General features: G+C 37.7%; 1 protein-coding gene across 1 annotated transcript; it reads left to right on the plus strand.

Moving 5' to 3' along the window:
- The first annotated feature begins 788 nt into the window (after positions 1-788).
- pepd (peptidase D) lies at positions 789-19,361 on the plus strand. Its single transcript, XM_012868743.3, has 15 exons — positions 789-896; positions 3,482-3,665; positions 4,021-4,148; positions 5,286-5,349; positions 8,297-8,344; positions 8,556-8,617; positions 8,799-8,843; positions 10,056-10,131; positions 10,827-10,873; positions 11,219-11,287; positions 12,553-12,630; positions 12,900-13,048; positions 16,883-17,067; positions 18,678-18,869; positions 19,102-19,361. Exons 1-15 carry the CDS (start codon positions 880-882, stop codon positions 19,243-19,245), a joined length of 1,488 nt encoding a protein of 495 aa, XP_012724197.2. The 5' UTR covers positions 789-879; the 3' UTR covers positions 19,246-19,361.
- The last annotated feature ends 6,646 nt before the right edge of the window (positions 19,362-26,007 follow it).

Below are 26,007 nucleotides of genomic sequence, written 5' to 3' on the forward strand. Positions count from 1 at the left end.
TTGTAAGAAGTTGAGCTTTTTATTTATTTTGTAGAAACAAACTACCCTGAAGGATTTTTACCTTTTTATATTTCATAAAGATTACATAATGGTTTAAGTGGTTAATTTAGCCCACACACAAGAACCAGACAAGACAATTGTGTTTCAAGGTACATGCTGTGAAATGTGAGACATTAGCAGCACATGGCTCTACAGTTTCCTTCTAGATCGCAAACTAATACATCAAAAAGTGAAATAGCTGCTACAAAGAAGTAACTTATTTTGTGTGTTGTCACCTTTGTGATTCCTATACTATTTTATTGTATAGCCTTTTGAAAGTGCCACGTACAGAACTGATTATAGTTTAATCAAATTTGACTGAAATTTGAAAATTGAAATGGTGACATTTTATCCTTTCAAAAACAATTGTATTCATGTTGTAGTCAATGACTGATTATCTATTGTACAATTAGGGCCCCTGAGTTAAAACATGGCTGTAAAACGGACATGTAGGCGCACATTTGGTAAAAGAAACGCATTTTGTCTCGAAAAAAACGCAATGCTTCTTTGTATGATTTATCCTTTATCTGTGACGCTAAAAAAAGGAAAAAATATAACCCTTGCTCACTGCCTGTTTGTTTGTCAGCTTTTGTGCCTTTATTGTGTGTAATGTGAACTGTAATGTGAACCGGAGCAGCCAAAGAGAAATTTCGCCGCAGAAACACGCGGTGACAACTAAAATATCTTGATCCTTTGCGGGTCAAAGCCGTTTGAACGTTGAAGCTAGAATGTCCCGAACACTTGAAGGCAGCACAACTTTCCGTCAGCTGACAGCGTGGCGTCTTGCAGTGACCACGTGATCAACTGTCACGTGACAAGTTGAGCACAGACAGAGTCGCCATGACTTCAGCAGTTCAGTGAGTTACCAGAAATAATTTTATATAACTATACGCATATTAGCTTTAAATCAGCAAATTGTAGCACTTTTTTATGTATTCGCCTCTTTAACTGTTGTAAATGTGAGCTGTGCGCGCGAGCTGTTGCTAGGCGGAATAGTCTTTTTTTTATAGCGGAATAGTCTTTTTTTTTCTTCTGTCTAAACTAAAAGTTTTAATATTACACTTTTAATTAAAAGCTGAGTTTAGCTGCTGGATGCAGTTTAAATCCTATGCATTAGTGTTCTGTCATTTATTGTTTTAACGGGTTTGTTTTATGATTTTCGGATGCCTCTGTTCATGTATTTAAGATTTAACAAGTACTCCAGTTTAATAATACAGTGCAGTTTAAAGCGCTGAAGAATTTTCACTTTTGCCACCATCAATTACTTATTACCATTAAAGCAACAAACTTTTTAATTCATAATTCCTATGAACGGATAGTAGTACATTTCCTTTAGACTAATTCAGGTTTATTTTTATTTTTGTTGTAGATTTAAAACGTAACCTAGTGTTTAAAATATCAAAAGGTGTAAAAAAAAAATAATAAATGTTGCAATGCGTGACTACAGTGTTGAAACTATTTTTTTTACAGTCTTTCTTGATCACATGATAAGAAGGAAGACACTCCAGAAACCTAAATCAGACTGTGAGAAAAACACTGTGGCAAAGGTAGCTTATTTACAACATGTCAGTGTCTCTGAGTGGGGTTTATTCTGTTATTAACTTAAAAGAAACCACGTTCTTGCAGGTTGCCGTAAAATGCATCTAGGTCATGGATTAACCTCTGCTCCAGGTGGAAATACGCTATTGCCTTTATCTTATCAGCAAACCTCTTGCGAGAGACTAGATTTATTTCCTAAGACATATCAGTTACAATATTGCCTGCTGTCAGCATCTTCTGGCCTAACCTTTTCTTCTAAACACAGCTGGCTTTTTTATTACTTTTCCTCAAGCTGTTGTCAAGCCTATCAAATGGATAGAATTAGGTTTGTAAATGTAATGCAAATTGATTGTATTTACGCCGTGACAAATAAAACATTCTTGATTTTAATCTTGATCCTGTGCGGGTCAAAGGGAGATGATTTGTTGCTGATTTAGACGATATGGACGATATGGCCAAAACCTATATCACAATATATTTCTTAATTTTGGTTAATAATAATAATGACATCATCGATATAAACAAAATAACAGCCCCAGAAAGACCACAAAGAATGCCCACAACAGATGTCTGTTGAAACTTATGAGAATTAGTTTGCCATGCTTCTAAAACTCCTCCAATATAACATTCTAGAAGTATTTGCTTTAAAAAATAAAACACATAAAATTACATAAAGAATCAGTGCTGTTATTATAGACTGTAATGTATATTCAAAGTCTGGAAATGTCACATCACCTTTATTGAATAAAGTTATATTGCAATATATAATGATATTGAATTATTGTCCACCTATATGCTGATGTGCTAAAAATATTTAGTATTTCCTTATTTGTGAAAGCGATACCAAAGTATACTTTTACCTCAAATGGGGATGACTGCACTATTTTTTTCTAAGAGTTCTTATTAAAATACTATTCTATTCTTGTAATATTGTGACTTTATTCTCATAATCCCCCTAAAAATAAATACACACACCGACCGAAACAACGACACTGTAATTTTTGTGGTCCCAGGCTAAAAAGTTTGCAAAACCCTGTTCTGAAGTATTCTTTAGTAGGGAATCTTGGTTTCTTTATTTAAAGTTTAGGGCCTTAATGCTTTGGATGGCAAACATATATTCAGCCTTAGATGCAGTACAGACACTGCAGACCTCATGTAGATATGGTGTCCAAGAGACCAAAGATCACTGAAAGAGCTGCAATTATTGTGGTGCCAGATGTGGAACAGAGACTGATATTACTTCTACCTTATGTAATGATAGTATTATTATTGTAGTTTCTGATATCGTGCAGAAATTTTGGATATAAATCATATATAGGAAATGTATATCAGGCTCTTTTTAAGTATACTGGCTTAAGAAAATAACTCTAAAATGCATGTGACAGCTAATTAAATTAGTTTTATCAGAAAATCAGTATTTTTTGGAAAATGGACCAACTAAAGCTATTTAAAAGCCATAATTTTCTACCACAGTACTGAACAGAAAATAATAACTTGCCTATAAATAAATCTAAGAAAAAAAATTCTTGCCAATTAAAGCTATGATACTTCTGAAAAGGGGATCTGGCTAAATACTAACACTCTCATTATATGTTTATTTATTCAACAATGAAATATAAATCAAAGTGATGCTAGAAATAACAAGTGTGTGGTCTTTAACTCAATGCACTTGAATCACAACAACAGAAGTGTTGTTCCTGGATATGTGAAGTTGTGCCTGCCACATCCAGACAGTTTGCTGAATTATCTGGATAAAAATAATCTGTAGAGTCAGTGTGGTTGCAGTGTTGCAGATCTTGAGCAAGGCTATAAAATCTTAGCAAAAGCCCACCTAGTGAATTTCAGTGTCACCAGCTGCTGCTACACCTTGACTTTCCTGAGATATATCTTCTTGTCCTTTCAGACCCGTCTACTGGCTGGGTAATGACACCCTGAGGGTGTCAGCTGCCCTTTTTCTTGAGAACCGTCGAAGATTGTGCCAGGGGTTGAAAGTTAAGGACGGCTTAGTGCCAAAGTCAGTCGTGCTGCTGCAGGGGGGAGAGCAAAGTCAGAGGTACTGCACGGACACGGATGTCGTCTTCAGGCAGGTGGGTTGTATTTTTGCATTCATTATCAGTTCATAATCCACAAGCCAACAATGAGTTCATGGACCTTTTATAGATCTGGACTGCAGCTTTGGTTTTGTTTCCTTACATCTTATGGAAAGGGGACAGGGAGTAGCTGATTGGAGCGAACAAATACCTCAGCACATCTGTGTTAAACTTTAAGTTTTGCTAGTTTTTAATCATCTCATCACATAAAATATGAAACCCTTCCTGTCATACTCCATAGTAATCATTTTGTATGTCTATAAGTTGTTTAGTGCTTACGACTGGTAAAGTTCTTTGTGGACAAAAGATAAAAAATCTTGTTTTAACATTTCTGATTGTTTTTCTTGTACAGGAGTCTTTTTTCCACTGGGCCTTTGGAGTGACAGAGGCTGACTGTTTTGGAGCCATAGATGTGGACACCGGGAAATCCATTCTTTTTGTTCCTAAACTGCCTGAAAGCTATGCTACTTGGATGGGGGAGTAAGTCTCACTAATCCTCAAAGAGCTTTGTACGCTGCCAGCACTCTAACAACAGCAAGTGAGAGGCTTTAAATTGGGAATTTAGCAAACATGTTCTCCACTTCAAGGTTTTTTTGTTTATTTGTATTTTCTTCCAAATTCTTGTTACAAATTAATTGCGTGCACATCCACTTTTCTCAGACATTGAATTAGGCAATTATCCAGACAAAAGGGACAGGGTGAAATGAATAAACTATAGGCCATACAAATTTATTTTGCTAAATGATTTCAGTATTTCTATTCTGAAAATTAAACAAATGTATTTTATGGATTCATTACAGACTAACAGATATAGAAAACCAGTTGAGAAATTAGAATATTGTCAAAAAGTTAATTTAATTCAGTAACTAAATTCACTAAGTGAAACATATTATAAAGAATAATTTCACGCGGATGTTTCCATGCCTTTATTTCTGTTAGCTATCATTTTCTAAATATACAAACACAACATTTAAGATTAGAATATTGTTCTAATCTGACCAATAAAAACATTTTCATACAGAAATTTAGACGTAATAAAAAGTATGTACATATGTTGCATAAATGTACTGAAACAGTTTAAGATATGGATGATATTCTACATTGGCTAATAATTCATCCAGGGCAGTAAATTGACAAAGTTAATTTTGCACATAAGCATTGTTGAGTTAGTGGATGATCATACAGCAAACTGGTTCTTGTGTTTGTAACAGGCGCATTAACCTCTAAAAACATTTAAAACAAACATTATATTGCAGATCATTTCTGGATAATCCTAATTTGTATTCTGCATATCGCCGAGACGCATCCAAATAATTACTTTCCAGGTTTGTTTGGAATAAAATAAGTTCGGTAGGTTGCGTTTCACTGTAGTGGAGTGCTATTTGGGTATAGACTTAAACCCAGACATAAAAATTCTGGATTAAAGCATCTAAGCAACGCTGTTTTTAGTCCATCCTGAGAGCATTCAGACCTGTAACTCCTTCAAAGTCCAGCCGGGTTGCTAAAGACGGATATTAGTTCCAAGTCTGAATTTCATTTAATTTTATACCACATTTATATTGGCTACATGTTGTCTGGACTTTGCTTTATCAGTAGTTTGTTTGCATCTCCATGCAGGATCTTTCCTAGAGAGCACTTCAAGGAGAAGTATGCTGTTGATGAGGTGCAGTACACCTGTGATGTAAGTATGTGTTAACTTTTCAGTCCTATGTGACCTTTTCTGCACCACCATATAATATTTTTAATGGTTGCTATAATTGTTTTATTTGCTAACCTTGGCAGAAACTGATGTTATTGCGCCAGGTCATCTGATTAACCTTACTGTTGTAGCTTATCTTACTGCAGAGGATGCCAGTCCAATAACTGTTACTGCAGATGTGCCATCATGTCAAATTGAAGCAGTGGGAAAAAAACAACTTAAAATTTCATGTTGAAGATGTTATTTGAATAATTTGAGCTACATTTATATGAAAAGATTGTACATTATATGGTTAGTCCTGCTATTTCTGGGTTATGTCTGAGAAAGGACAGACAGTTTTTGGTACATTTAAGAATGGCACAGCTGCAAACTATTCAAGATGTGGATGTCCATCTAAACTAGCAGGCAATGCGAGTATAAATCAAGGAAGCAGTCAAAATTACCACAGTAAGCCTTAAGTAAGCTTTAATCATTTAATGTAATAAGAACCCATTAACTTACCCAGCCCCTTAAAAAAGCTGAGAATTTTCCATTAATTTATATTTATGCACTTTACCTCATGACTAAATCTGCTGATACTTTTGATATGTCTACATCTCACCACACGCAGAAGGTGTTAGATTGCTGAAATATTTTCAGTGCATGATGCAAATTAGCAGCAGAATATTTAATAAACCAGCTGCATCTCAACACTATTAGCCTGTAAACTAATTATCTCAGCCAATAAAATTAGTTTACTGTATTCAGCTATAGGGATTACAAAAATAAACAAACATTGCTTCCTTTTTTGTGGCAACTAGTGCATGGTTAGTTTAATTAATATTTTTATTTTCAGTATTCAGCTGCTGTTGCAGTGAACTCTTCTTGCTTTTCATGACTTTAGGTGTTATTCAGAAATCATCAACTAGCTTTGATCACAGCTCATTAGTGTATCAAAAGTTGCATCAACAGTCCATAAATCTCACTCTCTGAGAAACTTAGTTATGCTATAACTCTTTTTTATTAATACCTCTACGTCCCGTCTCTTAGGACTTTATCCAAAGTATATTACACATGATTGCCTTGGTGAAGTGCCTTGAAATGACATGTATTGTGAATTGGCTCTACATAAATAAAACTGTATTGAGTTGAATTGAAATATTGAAAGCCAGTGGTAGCATCTTGTATAAAACATACCAGCTCAGAGAATTGGGAGTTGAACCAGCAGCCTTCCCTGTCAATAAACCTGAATTTAGAATCTTTCTTTTTAGCAGCCAGTTCCTCAGGAAGCATTCCTGGGGTATTAGAAGTAGCAGGAAAGATGCACCACCTAAGATAAAAACTTCTGTGCAACGACTCCTTAACAAACTTCACTCACCAAGTCACGTACTTGCTCTTTATTCTTAATGTTCGGTTCACATATAACCACTTGCTTGTCTTTATTTTATGTAATGTGTTTCTATAACAGAACATTTTCTTCTCACTGCTGGGGTAGGAAAAATAAATGGTAGCCTGCAGTTGTCCTCAAGCTAATCATTAGCTCTGAAAGCTGTCACAGGTTTATGGACTTTAAGAACATAGTTTACAGTGGCTTCTTCATTCTTAAATGATTAGCTGGGTTGGCTGTGTTGCCACAAAGTCAGCAAACTCTATGATTCAGAGATAAAATCAGAGGATCATGTATCTCCCCTTCCATCACAATGGTGTTGGAAAATGTGCAGCTTTAAGTAAATGACGCTCCAGCTTCTCCTTCCTAAACATTTGACACTATTAGAGAACACAGTTTGTCATTCTAAGACAGCCTCTCATGGATTATTTTGGAAATGCAAAAATAAATTATGTGGCATGACCGTCAACACACTGAAAAGCCATATGCTGCACACCTGTACCACGCATACAAAATAACCATGTTAAAATAGCACTACACTGACCCTATGACTAAATGAAATAATCGTATGCTACACTTTTCAGAGGCTCAGTCTGCTCTGATGAAGATTCTCTCAACTTAGGATGCTGAATAACCAGAGCAGTTCCAACTGATGCACTCTGACGAACTTTCTGATTAATTTAGCTCATAATGTAGCCACTCAGGCAGTGTTTACTAATCCTGGTCCTCAAGTCAAATTGCCCTGCATGTTTTAGATGTTTCCCTTCAGTGAAAGCCTGTTAATCAGCCATCAATTAAAATTGGGTGTGTTGAAGCTGGGGAACTTTTGAAACATGCAAGACAGTGTGTGTGTGTGTGTGTGGGGGGGGGGGGGGGGGGGGGTTACTGATGTCACAGAAGGTGTAACAAACCACATCTTGACACTAAAAAACACAGAATTTTACAAACCACATCACAAAAATCACAGACAATAAAAAAACAGGGCCATGTCATAAGGAACACACAAACATTTTGTTTTATTTAGGTCTTAATTTTATTATTTTTTTCATCACTTGTAATTCAACACAGATACTTCTTAGAGCTGACAGGATTTCATGTTCCGCAAAATGTTTTATTTCGTCATGCTTACAAATATGCCGACGTTAATGGCAAGATAAAAAACAGTGTAAGCAGCTTTAGTGCTCATGTAATCCTCACCCTGCCCAGATGGTAATATTCAGACCTCTTGCATTGCATATTTCATGTATGTATGTATGATTATTTATTATTTAGATATTATTTATTGCCTCCTTCACCAAAACCAGACAATATGCAATATGCTGTATCTTAGTAAAGTCAACATGACATTCTCAAATCCCGCTGCAATGTTTGTGAACACTCAAAGAAGAATTTATTTTGAGATCTTCTTGCTGCTGGCAGAGTGAGGCAGACTCTTGTCATCAATTGTGGCGCTTATTATAACTGGAAAGGCCACCGTGTCAGAGTGACCTTTATTACGAGGACTGATTCTTATCGTTTTTGAAGCTCTGCTGGATGACTTACTCTCCTGATTATTTCCTGTAGATTGCTGATGTCCTGTCCAAGCTGAAGCCATCAGTTCTCCTGACTCTGGTAACTATCATTTAATCAACAGGACTAAAGTCTATCATGACTGCTTGTACTAAACTAATATAGTAGGGGTGTAACATTACATGTATTTTGTACCGAGAATGTCCTTTAAAACTGAAGCACGCATCGAGCTGGGATTTCTGCGTTCTGTTAAACCCCTACAATATATTCTTATATATGTTTGAAATGTAATAATTTTCTGTCCCTTTTTAAGAGAGGACAGAACACGGATAGTGGGAGCATCTGCCGCGAAGCCTCCTTTGAAGGGATCAGTGGGTATGTTTACGTGGCAGTAATTTGCATTAATATGATTCACCTTTATTTGTGAATAAATTTGTGAATATTTTTGCCGACTGTAATCGGTAGATATTCTTGCTTTTTGCTTGTTTGGTTTCAGTTTAACAGAAATGTACATTACATTTCATTGACTTTGTGGTGGACTTTCTCCTTTTTTCAGCTTCCAAGTGAACAACACTCTTCTACACCCAGTCATTGTGGAATGGTGAGTGTGTCAAACTTCATATTATAGTTAATGACTGAGAAAGTCTGCCTTAGGGGCTTCAAAAAGTTTCTTCAGCAAAATTCTCAAACAATCACACATCCTAGGGAATTTGATTGGTGTCGTAATCAGGGTGGACGTTTCCTGCGTCTGTTTTCCTCCTCTCTGAGTCAGAAATCCCTCTGCATGGACATAATGATCTACGTGCTTTCCTGGTTGTCTTTGGTATTAGAGTTTGGACCCTCCAGATGAATTGATGTTTTCAGAAATGAAGAAGAATGCTGCTCAGTCACATCTCTTGGAGCGCAGAGCTTGATTGAACCCTCTGCCCCCCCTCCCCCTCCTCCTCCTCTTGCTCAAAGTAACAAGGGTCTCTTTTAATTGGCTTTCTGTTTTTAGAATAGATGTCAGTGTTCCTACTGGTTACCCCTGCCTTGTATTTATCTGCTAAACCTATCCCCAGCAATACCCCCAAACAAATAAGAAGGATTTAAATTGGCTGTCTAAAAGAAGACTGGGGCGCAATTTGTTCTGAGCTGAAGATTAACAGCATTCTTCCTTAAAATTTCCAAGGAACATTTGATTTAATTACTTCACACGTTCCTGGGTTTAATGCTAGACATGCTGTTTCACACTCTGTTTATTTCAAACGTGTAAATATTAAAAAACAGTGAGATGAAGTTATCACGGATAATTTAGGTGCTCGAAAAGGAGTAGAATGAAGTTTATATTTATTTACTCCTATACTCCTACTCCCCTTAAGTACTATTTATTAAGTCTGCAAATCATCCATCCTCCCCTTTCTGTACCCACTTATCCGTGCAGAGTGACACACACATTCACACCTAAGGGCAATTTAAAGGAACCTATTCACCTTATATGAATATGTTTGCACTGTGGAAGGAAGCTGGAGTACCTAAAGGGAACCTAACAAGTGCATGAGGAGAAAACGCTAACTTCACCTCAGCAGAATTTATTCAGTTTCATATGTGAAATGTTTTAAAAGGTGCTGAAAATACTCACCAGAACCCAAGATCTGTGTGTCATGAACAAATGTAGTGTTAAAAAAAATGGGCAATTTACATGTGTCATTCATGTCCATAATAAATAATTTTGGTACCAGAACTGCATATAAAATTCAAACATACTTGTTTGGCATCTGCTTTGCTGAAGATAATGTGAACTCATTACTCCTTGTTCTGTCTGGTGTTGCAGTCGTCTCGTTAAGACTGACATGGAGCTGGAGGTCCTGCGCTACACCAACAGGATTTCCAGTGACGCTCACAAAATGGTAATATCTTCCATTTCAAGACAGATTATATGTGAGGATGGCTAAACTAGGCCATTACTAAACAAGACTTTGCACTCCTCAAACCCTTAAAATAAAGAAGAAGTGTATCAAAAGCCTTGCAGAAGATTAAGACTCCCTCATTTTGATTTATTGATACTAAAGGGAATATTTAAGCTCCTTAACAATAGGGTACACTTAGTTTTTCACACATCACTAGAGTTTAGTCATTGCATCAGCGTTTGAATTTACTGGGCACAAAAAGATTTTGGCATTTCACTAGAACAGTTTGTTATTGGCTAATTCAACAATACTTGAGCTCAGTGCTTCTGAATGTTAAACAGGAAGGATTGATACATTTTTTTATGTTGATTTTTAACAAGGAGGATAATTGCGTACTAGAACTCCAATTTTTAAAATCTTTATAAAATCACCAAATTAAACAGAATACAAAAAAATAACTAAAATGTCCATTCCTGATTTGTCTTGATCTGTTCTGCAATGAGCCTGATGTTCCAGTTTTGACTTCATGTACACAAAATAGAAACAAAGGGTTTGGTGGTTTCTGTGCATGCAATGGAGACAGATATTACTGTCAGGTTATTTGAACCATTTTAGTTTCTTAATGATAATAAATTCCTAATAATTATGTTAATAACACTATTGTGATGATAATATATAATTGCTCTTTTTTGTAGGTGATGAAAAATGTCACTCCTGGAAAGAAAGAATATGAAATGGAGAGGTAAGTTACACAATTTCTCTATAGTCAGTAGATATGCTGGCCTGCATTTGCCTTTTGGATATTTTATAGCCATTTGCTGATAGAGATTGCTTCACTATTTTAAGCTCATGTCTGTCAGTCTCTTTTGTATTTGCTGTATGGAAAGAAACAGAAAATGTTAACCACCAGTTTTTCTCTGTCATTATAATCCCTCTAAGAAGCTAAAAGTCCTTGAAGGTCTCGACCATAACATTATTTTTACGTCATTCAGACGACATACTCTTTCACTTAATTAACGTTTCACAGAATATGACTATTGGATTTCTTTCCTTTCCTTCGTACTGCTAAAGTTTTGTTTTTCTTTAGTCTGTTCCAACACTACTGCTACTCCAAAGGCGGGATGCGCCACACCTCGTACACCTGCATCTGTGGAACGTAAGGCTTCATGAGCTGTTTCTTTTAAATTACATTTTAGTGTCTGATGTTTTACTTAATCAAGTTTATCTTTAGTAAACATTATATTTTTTCTTGTATAAATGAAGAATCTTGACTGCTGGCCTGTCAGTTTAGGTGGAGATCCTCATCTTGACAAGATTGTTGTTGCGCCATTTTGAAATGTGCTAAATACTGTATTTTGTCAGATGTTACTCAAAAATAGGAATGACCATAGAGGTTTACCAATGTTTTTTTTTTTTTTTTCATATTAATGCATGCACAGGCCTCAAGAAAATCATGTTAATCATGCCTTTCTTGGTGGGTATAGTGCATGTAAACTATTTTTGTTTCATTGAAGAATTGCATTCAACCATTTGAATTCTTATGAATCTATCAGTGTGTGGTGGAAACAAGATCACCTGGACAAAGACAATTATCAAAGAGAAGTGTTTATCGAACTTGCAGAATGTGAGTCAGATCCAGAGTATGAAACTGCTCTGCTTCACAAAGCAAATTTATAGCGCAGTTTGCAAAATAATTGCTTCTCTTGTCACGGGACACACAGGAAGTCTGTCACCTGCGGCTCCGCTGTGGTTAAAAACTGTCTGGAAGCTTGTGTCCTCTCCGTGACCCAAGATCAGTTCTGCAATAATAGGGTCATGTGAGCAGAAGTAATATGCTTTTTATCAGTACAGAGGTTATGAATACTTTCTTCTGGCTTTACAAGCAAAACAGGTCAACATTTTCCATAGCACAGTGTCATAAACTCCTTAAAAAAAGAAGAAAATGCTTCCTTTCCCAGGAGCCATATCTATTGTCTAATCATCAACAATATTCCCCCATCAGTGCATTGACGCAGCATCCACATTCAGAGGTAGACACAATCAATAATCAGTCTTTTAAGTACAATAGATCATGAGCCATTTAATTTAGTCCATGTTAAAGTTCAGACTGGAACTCAGACTAAATATTGTTAGCCTAACAGCTGATCGGGTCATTTCCTCCTCATGTGTTTAAGACCGCTGGTTATAACCTGTGTTGTTAGGAAATTGCTTTGACTATGTAGTTGACCCTGCAGGGCCATTTAGGGTGACCTCTAGGTATAAAAAACATTGCCTATGTAATTTAGCAGCCTAAAACATGATAGAAATTAGTAGTCACATTTGGTTTATTTTCTGCATAGAAGTAATAACATACTTGAGAGTTGACGCTGGGAAATGTCTTTGTATTTTGTGTTGAATTCTCCCATCATTTATTCCCACCAGAGGCAATAATTCTTCAGTCCTTCACTATGGACATGCTGGGGCTCCAAATAATAAGACCATTGAAGACGGAGACATGTGGTGAGCAGACTTTAGCAAGTTGTTGTAATTCTGGTAGTGACTCATGACAGGATTTGAAAAACATTTTCAAGATATTTGCATCAAATTGCCTTTTTATTATTCAGTTCTTCTATTTCTTATCGACACTCAAAATGACTTGAAACACAAATCCAAAGTGCTAGAACTTTGTAAAATGCCTTGAGATGACGTGTTTTGAATTAGCTCTGCATACGTAAAATTGAATGGAATAGAAACAAATGAATGGGTTGTGATGCTGTTTTTCTCTGCAGTTTGTTTGACATGGGTGGAGAGTACTACTGCTACTCCTCGGATATAACCTGCTCCTTCCCGGCCAACGGAAAGTTCACCGCAGATCAGAAGGCCATCTATGAAGCTGTTCTAAAATCCTCCCGCGCCGTCATGGCTGCCCTCAAACCAGGTTATCATCTTCAGTTATACTCACAGGGAGAAAATTGTTTTTAAAAAGGTTACCTTCTGATATTTTAGAACCATTACAGGACATAAATATGTACTTCTGAAACCTCCTGCTTAAACTGTAGTGGATGATTTTTCTGGAAATGTAGATCAGAAACGTCACTTTTTGATTAATTGCGCAAGACCATCCTACCTGCTCTTCTGCTCCTCAGGGGGATCACGTGAAAGAATCTCCCAAATCCACTCTGGTCTTATTACTTTCTACTAATGCCTTCCTCTTCTTCTCATAAACTTGCAAGACAGTTTGCTTCTTGAGACTCTCTGCCATTTTAAAAGTATACAGCGAGAGCAGCAATGACTGGCTAGCACAGAAGCTAACTGGATACAGTAAGATAAAACTAGCAAGGAACGTGCACGCACACCGGCGTTAGGTAAGCAGGTCACAATGATTGGCATGTGGGACAACCAATAGATAAGATGATACCCCTGGAACTCGAAGCTGCAAGAAGATCGTCTACTATACCTTTAAGGAAGTTGCTCAGAAAGTTGGGGTTGGGAGCCGACTGGGGTCACTAATCAAGTATGTTGTTATGAGTGTTGAGATCTTATGTGGAAAATAAACTGAAAGGAAATACTGATAATAAAGCATATTTATGCTGTAAATATTAAAAATAGATAAACTCAGTACTTTACTGAATAATAATAGAGGTACATCTCAATAATTAGTATCCATCCATTCATCCATTTTCTGACCGGCGAAAAATGTATTTTTGTTACATTGTTTTGTTACCTTGTTTTACTATACAAAGAATAATATATTTCAAGGATTTGTTTCTGTTGGCTTGTGTAAACATGAGTTACAGGCAGTGAAAACACAAAATTAGTTTGACTAAAATCCATCAAATGAATTTAAGCCCTATTCTGACCGGATTAGCTTCACCTAGGGACCACATGGGATTTGTAATTATTGCAGAGGTTTCCTGTGTTGTTAATCCCATGCGAATCGGCTATGTCAGTAATTTGTAAAGTAAAAAATTCCCCTGCAAATTACCTACTATATTTACCTCAACCCCGAGGTCCTGTGATAATACTAATCCAATGTGATTAGGCATGTCTTTGATTTGGACAGAAATGGGAGTTGGATCCCACGTGTGAATAAGCAGGTTTTTTTGTTGCTGTTGTTTTTGTTTTTTTCCTGGGCACATGTTGATTTGCTTTTGGTTAAGAATGGAGGCTGGATTGGAGTGTTTAGAAAACTTTGAGTCCCAGGCCAGAAAAGCCATATCGGAAAACAAGCCCAATAAGCAACACACCACACTGTGATACAGAGCCCCTTTTCTATACTGTATAAATTAATGCATTTAGTGTTGCATTTCTACCAACAACGACATTTCCTGTTCGCAAAATTCTCAGGGATGGAGCGTATGCATGCAGACAGGTGTTAACCTGCTCTCGCTATCCGTAATGCAGGAGCAGTTTGAGGGCTCCTGTTGCACAGTACGATAGACAGGAGAAGGAGTTCTGTTGGAGAGGAAAAAAAGACAAGCCCAAATATGCGACTGACGAAATATGCAGAAGGCTTTAGAAAAAAGAGAGCCCAAAGTCGCCTATAAGCAGAGTTGGCTGCACTGCATCTGTTACACGGCCATTCGCGCACACAATATGCAGCAGAGACGTCTGTGAATTTCAGCTAAATCTCAGGCTTCGGTTATCCCGTGCGAATGCGCCACATAAAAAACTGATTTAGGGGGTAACTTATTTAGAGATAATGTTTATCCTGTGCGAACAGGGCTTTAGTTGCAGAAACGTTATGCTCTACGCAATCATGGGTAAAGACATCTGTTGTCCAGCAGACATTAAGCTATTGTCACCTTTTACAAGAAGTGGTAAGCCACATAAGGTGTTTCTTAAAGAAGCTGGCTGTTTGCACAGTGCTGTATGCAGGAATATTAATAGAAAGTTGGGCGGAAGGAGAGGTGTTGTAGAAAAACGGGCACAAGCTACAGATTTGTGAGTCGACCTAAAAAACATCTCACCTGCGCTGAGGAGAAAAAGAGAACTGAACTTTTTCTCACTGGTCCACAGACCACTTTTCAGAGGATAGTAAATTTCATGACTAAAGCAAGGCCCCAGAACTGAGGTCCAGTCAGAAATGATTTGGGGGGGTCACATCATTGGCTGGTATTGGTCCACTGTGTTTTTCTGGCCCAGAATCAGTCTAGCCGTCTATCTGGAAAGTCTTGGAGCACCTTGTGATTTCCTCTGTTCAAAATACTTGCAGGGATTCTGGTTTTATATTCTAACAGGACTTGGCACATAGCAATAGTATCTTCATGTTTGATTGACCACAAACTGTCCTGAAGAAATCTGCAGAGGATTTTAGAAAGGCGGATGAGAAACACCAAACCCAACAATAGAGAAGAGCTGAAGGCCACAGTCTAAGCAACCTGAGCTCCCTTAACACCTGGACGAAACCATAATCTGATCACCTCTATGCTGTGCTTCAGCAGTGCTGTTTGTGTAATCTCTATACCACTGTTTACTGATTTAGTGGTAATGATGAGTACACAACTGGAGACTCTTCTTATTTTGTGCATTGGATGCTGATAAAGTATTTCTATTCTGGGGCAATAAAGTTTTTTCCTACAAAATTATTATTTATTTTTTTTGTTGTGTAAGGAGAAATCGTCCCGGGTGATTATCTTTAGCGGTAGATAAAACTTCAGCAACACTTGAAGGATAAGGAGCTCCTTTTCCTTCAAGTGTTTTTTATCTACCAGTTCACAGTTCATGCACCGTGGAAGTTGGTGAAGTTCTGCCAGAAACCTTTGGATCTCTGCTGATTATTTTTTAGCAAAAGCTCACGCTCCGTCCTTTTTCACGCACCAGGAAGTGACTACAAAACCATTCCAAATATTCCCACCAGAAAGGTTTTTTTTGTTTGTCAAGAAAACAATCCATTCTGGGATTACTGTAAAATAGACACTGTGTGCGTGACTTAAAAAGGCTCTTATTATTACTTATACTTGATGAAAAGGCTGATTACAATTGAGTCATGTTTTGCTTATTAAGGTTTCTGGCTCTAAATAAGATGATAAATACCCTTTTAAAAGAAGCAGAAACACCCTGTGTTGGACACGCATGGCAGATTCTGCATGTGCTAAGCTACTTTCTTTGTCTATTCTGTTCGGTGCATTTGAGGGGAGTGTAATCATCTGTGATGGTGCACACAGCAAGCAGTCACAAAAATCATGCCTGCACATGGTCATCTGGAAGGACCCTGGGGGGGATATAGCTGACTAAATTCATGTGAGGACAAGAAGAAAGTCTGAGAGGTATGAATCTCGCCTTAGAGAAAACGTAATCCAGTGCAGAACTGTTCAAACTAAGTAGCACTGACAACAAATCAAACCCCCTCACCTCTACTTCCACTAGGGAAGGTGTAATTTTAACACACATTCCTTGTAAGTGAGTGGTTTTAAAATTGTCTGATGGGCAGTGTATTAGGACGTGGCTTTGTCTGTGTCAACGTTGCAGGATTTTCCTTGATCCGCTCACTCAGGTCAGCTAAGCTGCTGCTCCTCAGTGTGTCCAAAACAACCGTGGAATTAGAGGTGACCACGCTTTTGCTGTGGCAGCTCCAAAAATGCGGAGTGACTTACCAGTGCTCATCAGACAGGCTACAGCACTTTCTGTTTTTAAATCTCTTCTTAAAACTCACCTCTTTAAAAGGGGATTTGTCATTCTAACGTTTTTTTTATTTTATTTTTTATCTATTCTTTACAGCACTTTGGTCTTTTCTATAATGTAAAGTGATATTTATACGTTTGTTTTGAAGGTGTGAAATGGACTGACATGCACCGTCTGGCTGACAGAATTCACCTGGAGGAACTCGTAAAGATCGGCATCCTGCATGGTAATGTTGAGGACATGCTGAAGGTCCACCTGGGTTCTGTCTTCATGCCCCACGGCCTGGGACACCTGCTGGGCATTGACGTCCACGACGTGGGAGGTTACCCAGAGGTAAGAGGGGAACAACAGAAATCCTTGTCGGGTCTTCTTTAAAATCCGCAGCCTGGGCTGTTACCAGGAAGATGACATGTTTTCTTGTTTTTCTAAATGTTCAGGCATCATCATCAATACCAAACATGAATAGGCAGTAAATGGAGGGAATTCAGTAAAATTAACAGTACTTTGAATAGAATGATAAAAAGTCATGGTAAAAATAAAGTACACCCTCCTTTAAGTTGGGGACTTTACATGTTTGTAAATAGTTATGGTTTTAGATTTTTTTACTTCCAGGCATCATCTTTGTTTGATAAAAACAAGTATGTGCTACATGGTTTTGTACAAACAGCAGATTATTTATTTCTTAAAACTGTGAAAATTTCTTCTGCTGCATTCAGTTTACCTCAGATGTATTTCTCTCCAATTGTGTGTAAAGAAACATGTTCAGAAATACAGCAGGATATCACTTAATCAGAATATCACTGAACGGAGAGGGAGGTTATTTCACTAATTGTTTTGAAAAAAGAAAAGCTTGTGTGGAACTTTTTTTTTCCATGCAGAGTGATACGTTTAGTTTATTCCTGTTTATAATGTGAGCCACACAAATGTGTTCGTGGGACAGTGTATGACATTCACAAAGTAGGTAAGCCATGAAAAGGTCCTCCCTAAAGCTGGCTCTTCAGAGTGAAGAATATGAATGGAAGATTGAGTGGAAGGAAAAATCAATAGGGATAACTGCAGCTTTGAGAAGATTGCGAGGCAAAAGCCCTTTCAAGAGGTGTGAGGAGATTTCCAAGACATGGACTACAGCTGGAGTCACAGTGCTTTAAGAGCCTCAACACGCAGCCTTATCCAGGACATGGGCCCGATCAAACAGCTGTAAACATCAAAATGAACAGAAATGTTTCAGTGTGTAAAGGATCTATATGATGTCCGTTTCTGTTTTTGTATTGCATTTATTCAATGTTTCTAATTAGATACACCTGGAGATATTGTACAGCATTATGTGCACCGCTGGTTTATGTGTGATACAAACTGACAGAGGTGCTTATAAATGGTTTCTGCAATGCACTGTATTATATGTGCCGTATCCATATTGGATAGTGAACTGCGGGCTGCTCTGTGACCTCCAACTTTACCTAGTTTTAAAATTGGGATTTTGTGTTACCCAAAGAATTGTGATGCAAGAAAAGTAAAGTAAAATGTGTTGCAAGTTATTTTATTGGGGATATTGGTTTGAATCCATTACAAGCTTTTTTCCCCATTTTGCATCAAGTCATCGTTCCCTAACCTTCATCTGAAAATGAAACGCATCAACGTACATGCTTTTGGTTGATGCGTTAATAGACCAAATACGATTGGCTTTCTTCTTTTTAATGCATTCAAAAAACTTTGAGCTGCTGATCACTGACTATAGCAGATAAAAGGGAGGTGGGCTGATTAAAATCTTTGGCCGGTCGATTGGTGCGTCTCTAAAAATAAACATTCTGCATACTACCGTAGAACATCTGAAGGCTTATTAAAACTATTGTTAATTGTAGGTATAAATAATTAATCTTGTTGTATTTGTATGTTTTTAAAGAGTCAAGTATTTAATTTAAAAAATATATATTTATGCGTTTAAGGGGGTGGAGCGCATTGACGAGCCCGGACTAAGGAGTCTCCGTATGGGCCGCCTGGTGCAGGAGAGGATGGTCCTCACTGTGGAGCCTGGGATATATTTCATAGACCACCTGCTGGACAAGGCCCTGGCTGACCCAGCTCAAAGCTGCTTCATCAATAACGAAGTGCTGGCCCGCTTCAGAGGCTTTGGAGGGGTAAGTGTGCTCACTTTATTTGTTTATGGCACTGGATTCTGAATCATTGACTGTAAAATAGCTTTTTTATGGTTGGACTTTTTTTTTTGTATCCGTTTGCCAAACTCCTTAAAGTTTCACATGTCATTAAAGGTTCTTTAAGTAAAACAATTGTTGTTTTTTTTCCACAGAGACTTTGGAGAAGGTGTACTGAGTTTGATTTTAGTGACCTCACTATCTCTGTCTTGTCCAGGTTCGCATTGAGGATGACATTGCAGTGACAGCCAATGGTATGGAGCTGCTGACCTGCGTACCTCGCACAGTGGAGGAGATTGAAGCCTTCATGGCCGACTCTGGCAAAACTTTCAGCCCTGCAGCCAGCGCCGAGAAAGCCTGAATATAAAACAGCATATCATGCAAATTGCTAAAATCTGAGCTGTACACCGTTTTAAATTACCTATGGTGATGTTCTTCAGTAAAAGGCATACAATGAAGAATTTTTTTTTTTTTTTTTTACAAAATAATTTGCTCATCTTCTCATCCTCCATGCTCATGAATATTTTATAATGATTTGAAGGTTTTTATAGGGATAAGCAGCATTCACTTTAACATAAATCTGTTTAGAAAACACGGATTATTATTTTTTTTTTTGACTCTTCAAACATTTTGTGATTTTATAAAGGTGCTTATTTCTATTCTTTTTCATTTTCTATAATAAGAAAATACAACAAAAATAAAGACCGAAGCTTGCAACTATGAGCTACAGACTTGTTAATTTGTTTTATTTTTTTTTTGGGGGGGGAAGCCATTTTAGACTTATACAAACACATTTACTTCATAGCCAGCAATAGCTGTGGTATCATCAAGAGAGTACCAGAGGGGATAGCAGCCATCATGAATTTGCTGATCCCTTCTCTGATCACCACACAGATTGGAGTTGCATTTTCTCTAAACTTTACTGTTCTAATATTTGCAGTAAATAATTTGACATTGGTATAGAGAATGGGTGGACAGGCCTAAAAAAGAAAATTGAAAAGTGTTTATGTTCAATCTTTTCTATCTCTCCATCCACACACATACATCTGTCTACCCATCTGTTTATCCCTTTTTCAGTCATATCCCTTTTACAGCAATAGCCTCAATATTTTCACATCATCTGAAAATGGAAGGAGTTACAGATCATTGGAAACTCACCAAGACTCTCCACCTGCATTGATGGGCCAAACAGGAGAGCATAATGAAACGAGTTATAGTAATGTGCAATATCGATGTTGCAATGCAGACTTTTCTAACCTGCAAAAAAAAAAAAAAACTTGAATACGATACAGTCAAGTAATTGTTGAACCACATCCTACGCCAACCTTACCCTATCCCATGGCACTCACCAATTACCCTGAACTGAGTGTCCAATTCTTGGTGGGACCATGGGAAAAGGCTGGGGTACCATCATAAAACCCAAATACGGTTGTGGTGAACATAAAACCCCTACACTGATTGGCTTTTTCCACAAAGCGACAACGCTAACCGCTACACCCCACTGCCTCCAGGTCTCATTCTTTGATGAAAGCTAAATATGTGAGCCAGAGCACCTGAGGAGGAATTTTTTATGATGATTATGATTTCTGTGTAAGAAGTAAAAGATCACACATTTAATATGATGTTTCCAGTTAAGCTAATTGAAAAGTAAATTCATTGTCTCCATCATCTTGTTCAAGAATCCAGATGTTGTTCTTATATGGTTTCAAATACAATCAGATCAAAAAGTTTGTCCGTTCTGACCTGTTCTAGTCTGAATATAAGAGATGCTTGATCGTCCCAATAGGGAAATGTTCTTGAGTGAACACAACAGAATCAACAACAACTCTCATGGCTTCTGTGCATAACCCTTAATTATGCACCAGTGTTAGCCATTTTCTGAAGATACAATAAACATCTCAACACAGAGGGAGGGGGGGGGGGGGCTGTCCCAGTCTCTCAGACTTGAGACTGGGACAGCCAATCTTGTCCCAGTCTCAAGTCTATTGCAGCCTGTGACAGCTTTTCTTCCAGGGTTGATCTCTATTTAGCTGCGTTCATCTTTCCATTGTCTCTGAGTAGCTTTCCTTTTCTGACAAAAACATCCCCACATAATGCCACCATCACTATGTTTCCCGCGGGGCGATGGGGTGGGGTGCTGTTTTATTATGGTAATGTACAATGGTAGCTTCCTGCCACACGTTGGACATCAACATTTCACATAAATGAAAGCAATTTTGTTTCATCAGGGGTACAAACCTGCTGACAGCCCTGTCTAGGGGCCTGGGCGTCTGACTGGCTGGGTTTTATGACACATCACTTTGAGCGTCCTGCATCATTTATCTGCAGTCAACTGTAATAATTATCTGTCAAACAACATTCTCTTGAAGCAAAGCAGCATCTCTCCTTTCTTTTATTCTGTACAATCCTCAACTGAATCCTGTCATGTCTTGATGAAAGTGGTCACTTTGTAGTCTCTAACTTGGTTGCAGCTGCACATTACCTTTACTATTTTGTTTTTTTCATCGTATGACATGATTGACCAATATCTATCTATCCTTTATCTGTACAGGGTTTACCACCAGCGGATGGGTAAAAGAGAGAATAAGCATTCACCACTCTATCGCAGCGCAGAAATAAAAACATATTTGCACATAATCATATGTAATTCTACCACTATGGTTGAGTTTTAAGCAAAATAACTAGACAGGCATAAGTCTGGACTCCACTTCTGGTCTACCAGTGGATAACGAGGATTTATAACTCCATACCGGAAAGGCTGCTCTGCCGAGCTTCCTGCAGACCTTAAATGAAGATAGATTGTTTTTGTAAAAATAATATTTGATTTAGAAATGAATTTAAATAATCAATGTTTACATTAAAGAAATATAAACTCTTTATGACATAAAATAAATCCTGGCTGTCTTTTTTTAGGACTAAATGAATAATGGAATAAAAATATGAATGGATGAAACAGGAGCTGACAGTGTCTTCACCAGCTAATTAAAGCTGTGATAATCGCCAAAGGGATTCTGACCAAACAATGTTACCATCATTTGTGCCATCATTTATTTTTGTGGCCAAACATTTTGTGAAGACTTGTCAGTTTTGCTTAAATCAAAATAAATAAATAAATTGAAAATAAAAAAAGTACCAACTAATGGAGAAATATATATGTTTTCTATAAATCTGTAACCCACAAGTTATCTTCATAGTATTTACTACAATGAACATTTGTTCTTTGTTTTTTGCTACGTCACTTTGATGGGCGATTGTGTTGCAGGCTTAAGTAACCCCACTAAGGTAAGTTCAGTCTCTTCTTTCACAACTACCCCCTGATTCAGACAATTTGTCTTGTCCTTTAAGACGTCTAGGTAGATAAGCTGTGTAGGTAGTGCTACTCCAGAAGTAAAGACACATATGTTCCCCCAAGACAGGTTGGCTGTCTGTAGTTTTGCATTTATTTATCAGTTCTGTTCCAGTGGCTGATGTGTCTTTTGATGAGAGCCACATTTATTGTGAAGGCTGGGCATCAGCAGAGGAAATGCTTGTTGTTCTCAAAATGTGGTACAAGTGCTACTATTAGCACGAATTTGTTGAAGCACATCAATCTTTGTGTCATCAGAAACTTCTCCAAAGAGTTATAAAAAAAATTTTGACAACTCCCAGTGTGAGCCAGAGCAGAGTAAACCAGGAAGCCTCCAGTGTTTGAAAGATTTCATCATATACAAACTGTCAGTAGTGCAGATCAGCTTTTTTTTTACCATTTCTATTAAAATATATTTTCCCTGGTGTAAATACAATGTCTCAGTTTTGCAGCTGCAAGTCTGAACAGCCTATTAACATTCAAAGGAAATGAGCAATCCAATATCCTTTTTTGTTGTTGTTTGCAAGCATTTTTCAGCTATCTGAGTTAGATAATAGTTTGCTTTTCTTTGTTTATTTTAACCCTGAGTAATCGATAGAAGAATGCCACAAACAGTGACCCTGTTGGTTTCTTCCTGTTAGAAGTTGTTCCCTTTCCTTTATATGCATGCTCAGATTAAAAGATTGCTGCAAAGTCAGTGCCTCGATGCAATAAAATATTCACTGCCATTGTTACTCCAAAAGAGGAATTGCTGGGAAAATGATTGACTCAATGCAATCAATAGTCTAATGTTGTCTCATGCTTGGTAAGGAGGAGTGATTGCTTCAAAAGTTAATGACTCTATGCATTCAGCCATCCCCAAGCTCTTGGGGAGGGATTAATGAAGAGTCAATGATTGGATGCAATCAACCGTATAATCTTGCCACATGATTGCTTAGGAGGAGGTACTGCTGCTGCAAAGTTGCCAACGCAATAGATCAGCCATCAACTGTTCACATATTTTATTTAGAAAGGGAGATTGCTGTAAAGTTAACAACTCAATGCCTTCAATTCCCCACTGTCACCACATGCTAATTCCAGGAAGGGGTTGCAGCAAAGTCAATGGCTCAATGCAATCAGCTGGGCTTCCTGAGATGAATAAAGTGTTTTACCAACTTGAATTCTAAACAGAATTTGACTGTAGTGTATTATAATTAGGATCAAATTAAAATGTGTCTTATAATTTTAACCTTTCTATATGGTTTTATTGTATTGTATTTATATATATATATATATATATATATATATATTTCTGAAATTAGTGGGACCTACTGTTTAAAAGGGCCTTGAGATGACATTTGTTGTGAATTGAGTTTTCTAAACAGCAGTAATCTCTGCTGCCCATTAGCAGCACCTATGTGAGTCTTGAGATAGAGTCAAGAATCAAAATCATCAAACTGAATTTCTCTAACATCTAAATTATTTCAAATGTGCAACCTGCAGCATAATTTGCCTTATTTTAACATCTACATTATATTCTGATACTAAACACATTTTTAGGCTCCACTTAACTGTGTGTTCTGGGAATTTGGGAAGTGTTGTTAGCAGTTTCCCAGAGGAGCACTCTGGCTGGGTTAACAGCTCCAGAGCCTCTTTGGAAATCCCTGTAAAGCATGCTAATAAAAATGAATGAATTCAGACTATAACAGATAAACATCAGCCAGACTGTAGAACATTAAATTGCCAAACAACTTTGCATTGATTTTAATTTTCATACTTCACTTTTAGATGTATATCTAAAAACATGAATATTGCTTAAAAGATAAATATTTTTGCCAGTCATGTTATAAAGTGAAATGTTTTTTTCAATCTGGAGAGACTCACACAGACAAAAAGAGGCAATTAGAGAGATGTTGTTGACATAAATTAGAAAAGTTAGTTGGCGCTCGGACCCCGGCATAATACGTGAAAGCTGTGAATGTCTAACAGCTTGGACGTTCATTTTAGGATTAGAATTAGTGAAGTCTTCCCCCAGGGTCTGGACACTGGTGGTGTAGGCCGTAAGGGCGAAGTAGTCAGAAGAAGCTTGATAGCGTGAAGGAGGAGATGGGGTGGTGGAGAGTCAAAGCTCAGCTGAAGCTCAGCTAAAGAGCAGGAGGATCCACAGGTGGGGCGCCATATAAGCAAAGTCTTGTGGGATGGAAGGATGAGGTCTTGACACGATTGGCTGGTGCCGGTATGCTTGACGAGGCAATCAGTGGAAGCAGGTGCTCAAAAAAATATATTACATTAGACCAATCAGAAAATAATTTTCTATGCACTAATGTATGGGTTCTAAAAAGTTTGTCCAGTTCTATACTCCCAATATTTGGTTGGGGCTCCTCTTGCATGAATTACTGCATCAATGTTACATGGCATAGAGGTGATCAGGCCGTGGCACATAGATGTAACGGAAGCCCAAATAGCTTTGATAGCTGCCTTCAGGTCATCGGCCTTGTCAGGTGTTGTTTCTCACCCTCCACTCGACAATAGCCTATAGATTTTATGTGGGTTTCAGTTCAGGAGAGTTTGCTGGCCGATCAAGCACAGTAACACCATGGTCATAGGACCAGCTTTTGGTACCTTTAGCAGTGTGGGCAGGTGCCAAGTCCTACTGGGATAAAAAAAAAATCAGCATCTCTATAAAACTTGTCTACAGAAGGAAGCATGAAGTGCTCTATACCTTCCTGGTAGATGGTTGCATTGACTGTGGAGTTCTGAAAACACAGTGGACCAACACCAGCAGATGCCATGTCACCCCAAACAATCACTGATTGTTGAAACTTCCCACTGGACTTCAAGCAATGTGGATTCTTCTTGCAGACTCTGGAACCTTAAGTTTTAAATGAATGCAGAATTTACTTCTATCTGAAAACATAACTTTGGACCATAGAGTAGGGAGTGGTGACCTAGTGGTTAGAGCATTGCGCTTGCGTCCCGGAGGTTCTGGGTTCCTGAGCAAGACCCTTAACCCCAGATTACTCCCCGAGTGCCGCACAGTCGCAGCCCACTGCTCCCCAAGGGGATGGGTTAAGATGCAGAGAACTAATTTAATTGGAATGTATGTTGCAATGACAATAAAGATGATGATTATTATTATAGAGAAACAGTCAAGTTCCTTTTCTCCTTAGGCCAGGTAGACCATGTATAGGATTTGTCTGTGCATAGTAGCTCTTGATGTTCTGACTCAACTTCTTGTTAAGCTTCCCCAAATTCTTGAATGGATTTCACTCGACAATCCTCTCAAGGCTGCAATTCTGTGAACAACCTACGGTGGCCGAGAGGTGGCCATGTTGTTTCCACTTGTCTATGTTTGTCTGAAAAGGTGAACGTGGCACGTTCATATAAAGGTAAAAATGTTTCATAATATCCACAATTGTATTCTGGATGTGAACACCTGTAAATTATGATGTGAAAATTGTAAAGCAATTTTTTTTAATTGTACAAAAAATTCATATACATTTTACCTTCATATGTTCTAACATCTGAAAATTGTAGCCAAGCATTTGAAACTTGTTGAGGTCCACTATTCCTGATACATAGGCTGATTTTTTTTTTTTTTTTTTTTTTTTTTATTTCCATAATGTTACAGAATCACTGCATCTCAGTTGTTGCTTTAAAATATAATCTCAGATTCATTTTGGACCAAACTCCAATGTAGTGAGTTAACCCTATCAGATGCTTACAAGCCATCACATCATAATATTGACTTTCCAAAACTGTTTAAAGGTGTAGTGATTTGCATGTTTCCAAACCTTT

Source organism: Fundulus heteroclitus, chromosome 4, assembly GCF_011125445.2.
Source record: "Fundulus heteroclitus isolate FHET01 chromosome 4, MU-UCD_Fhet_4.1, whole genome shotgun sequence".
NCBI classification, from domain to species: Eukaryota; Metazoa; Chordata; class Actinopteri; order Cyprinodontiformes; family Fundulidae; genus Fundulus; species Fundulus heteroclitus.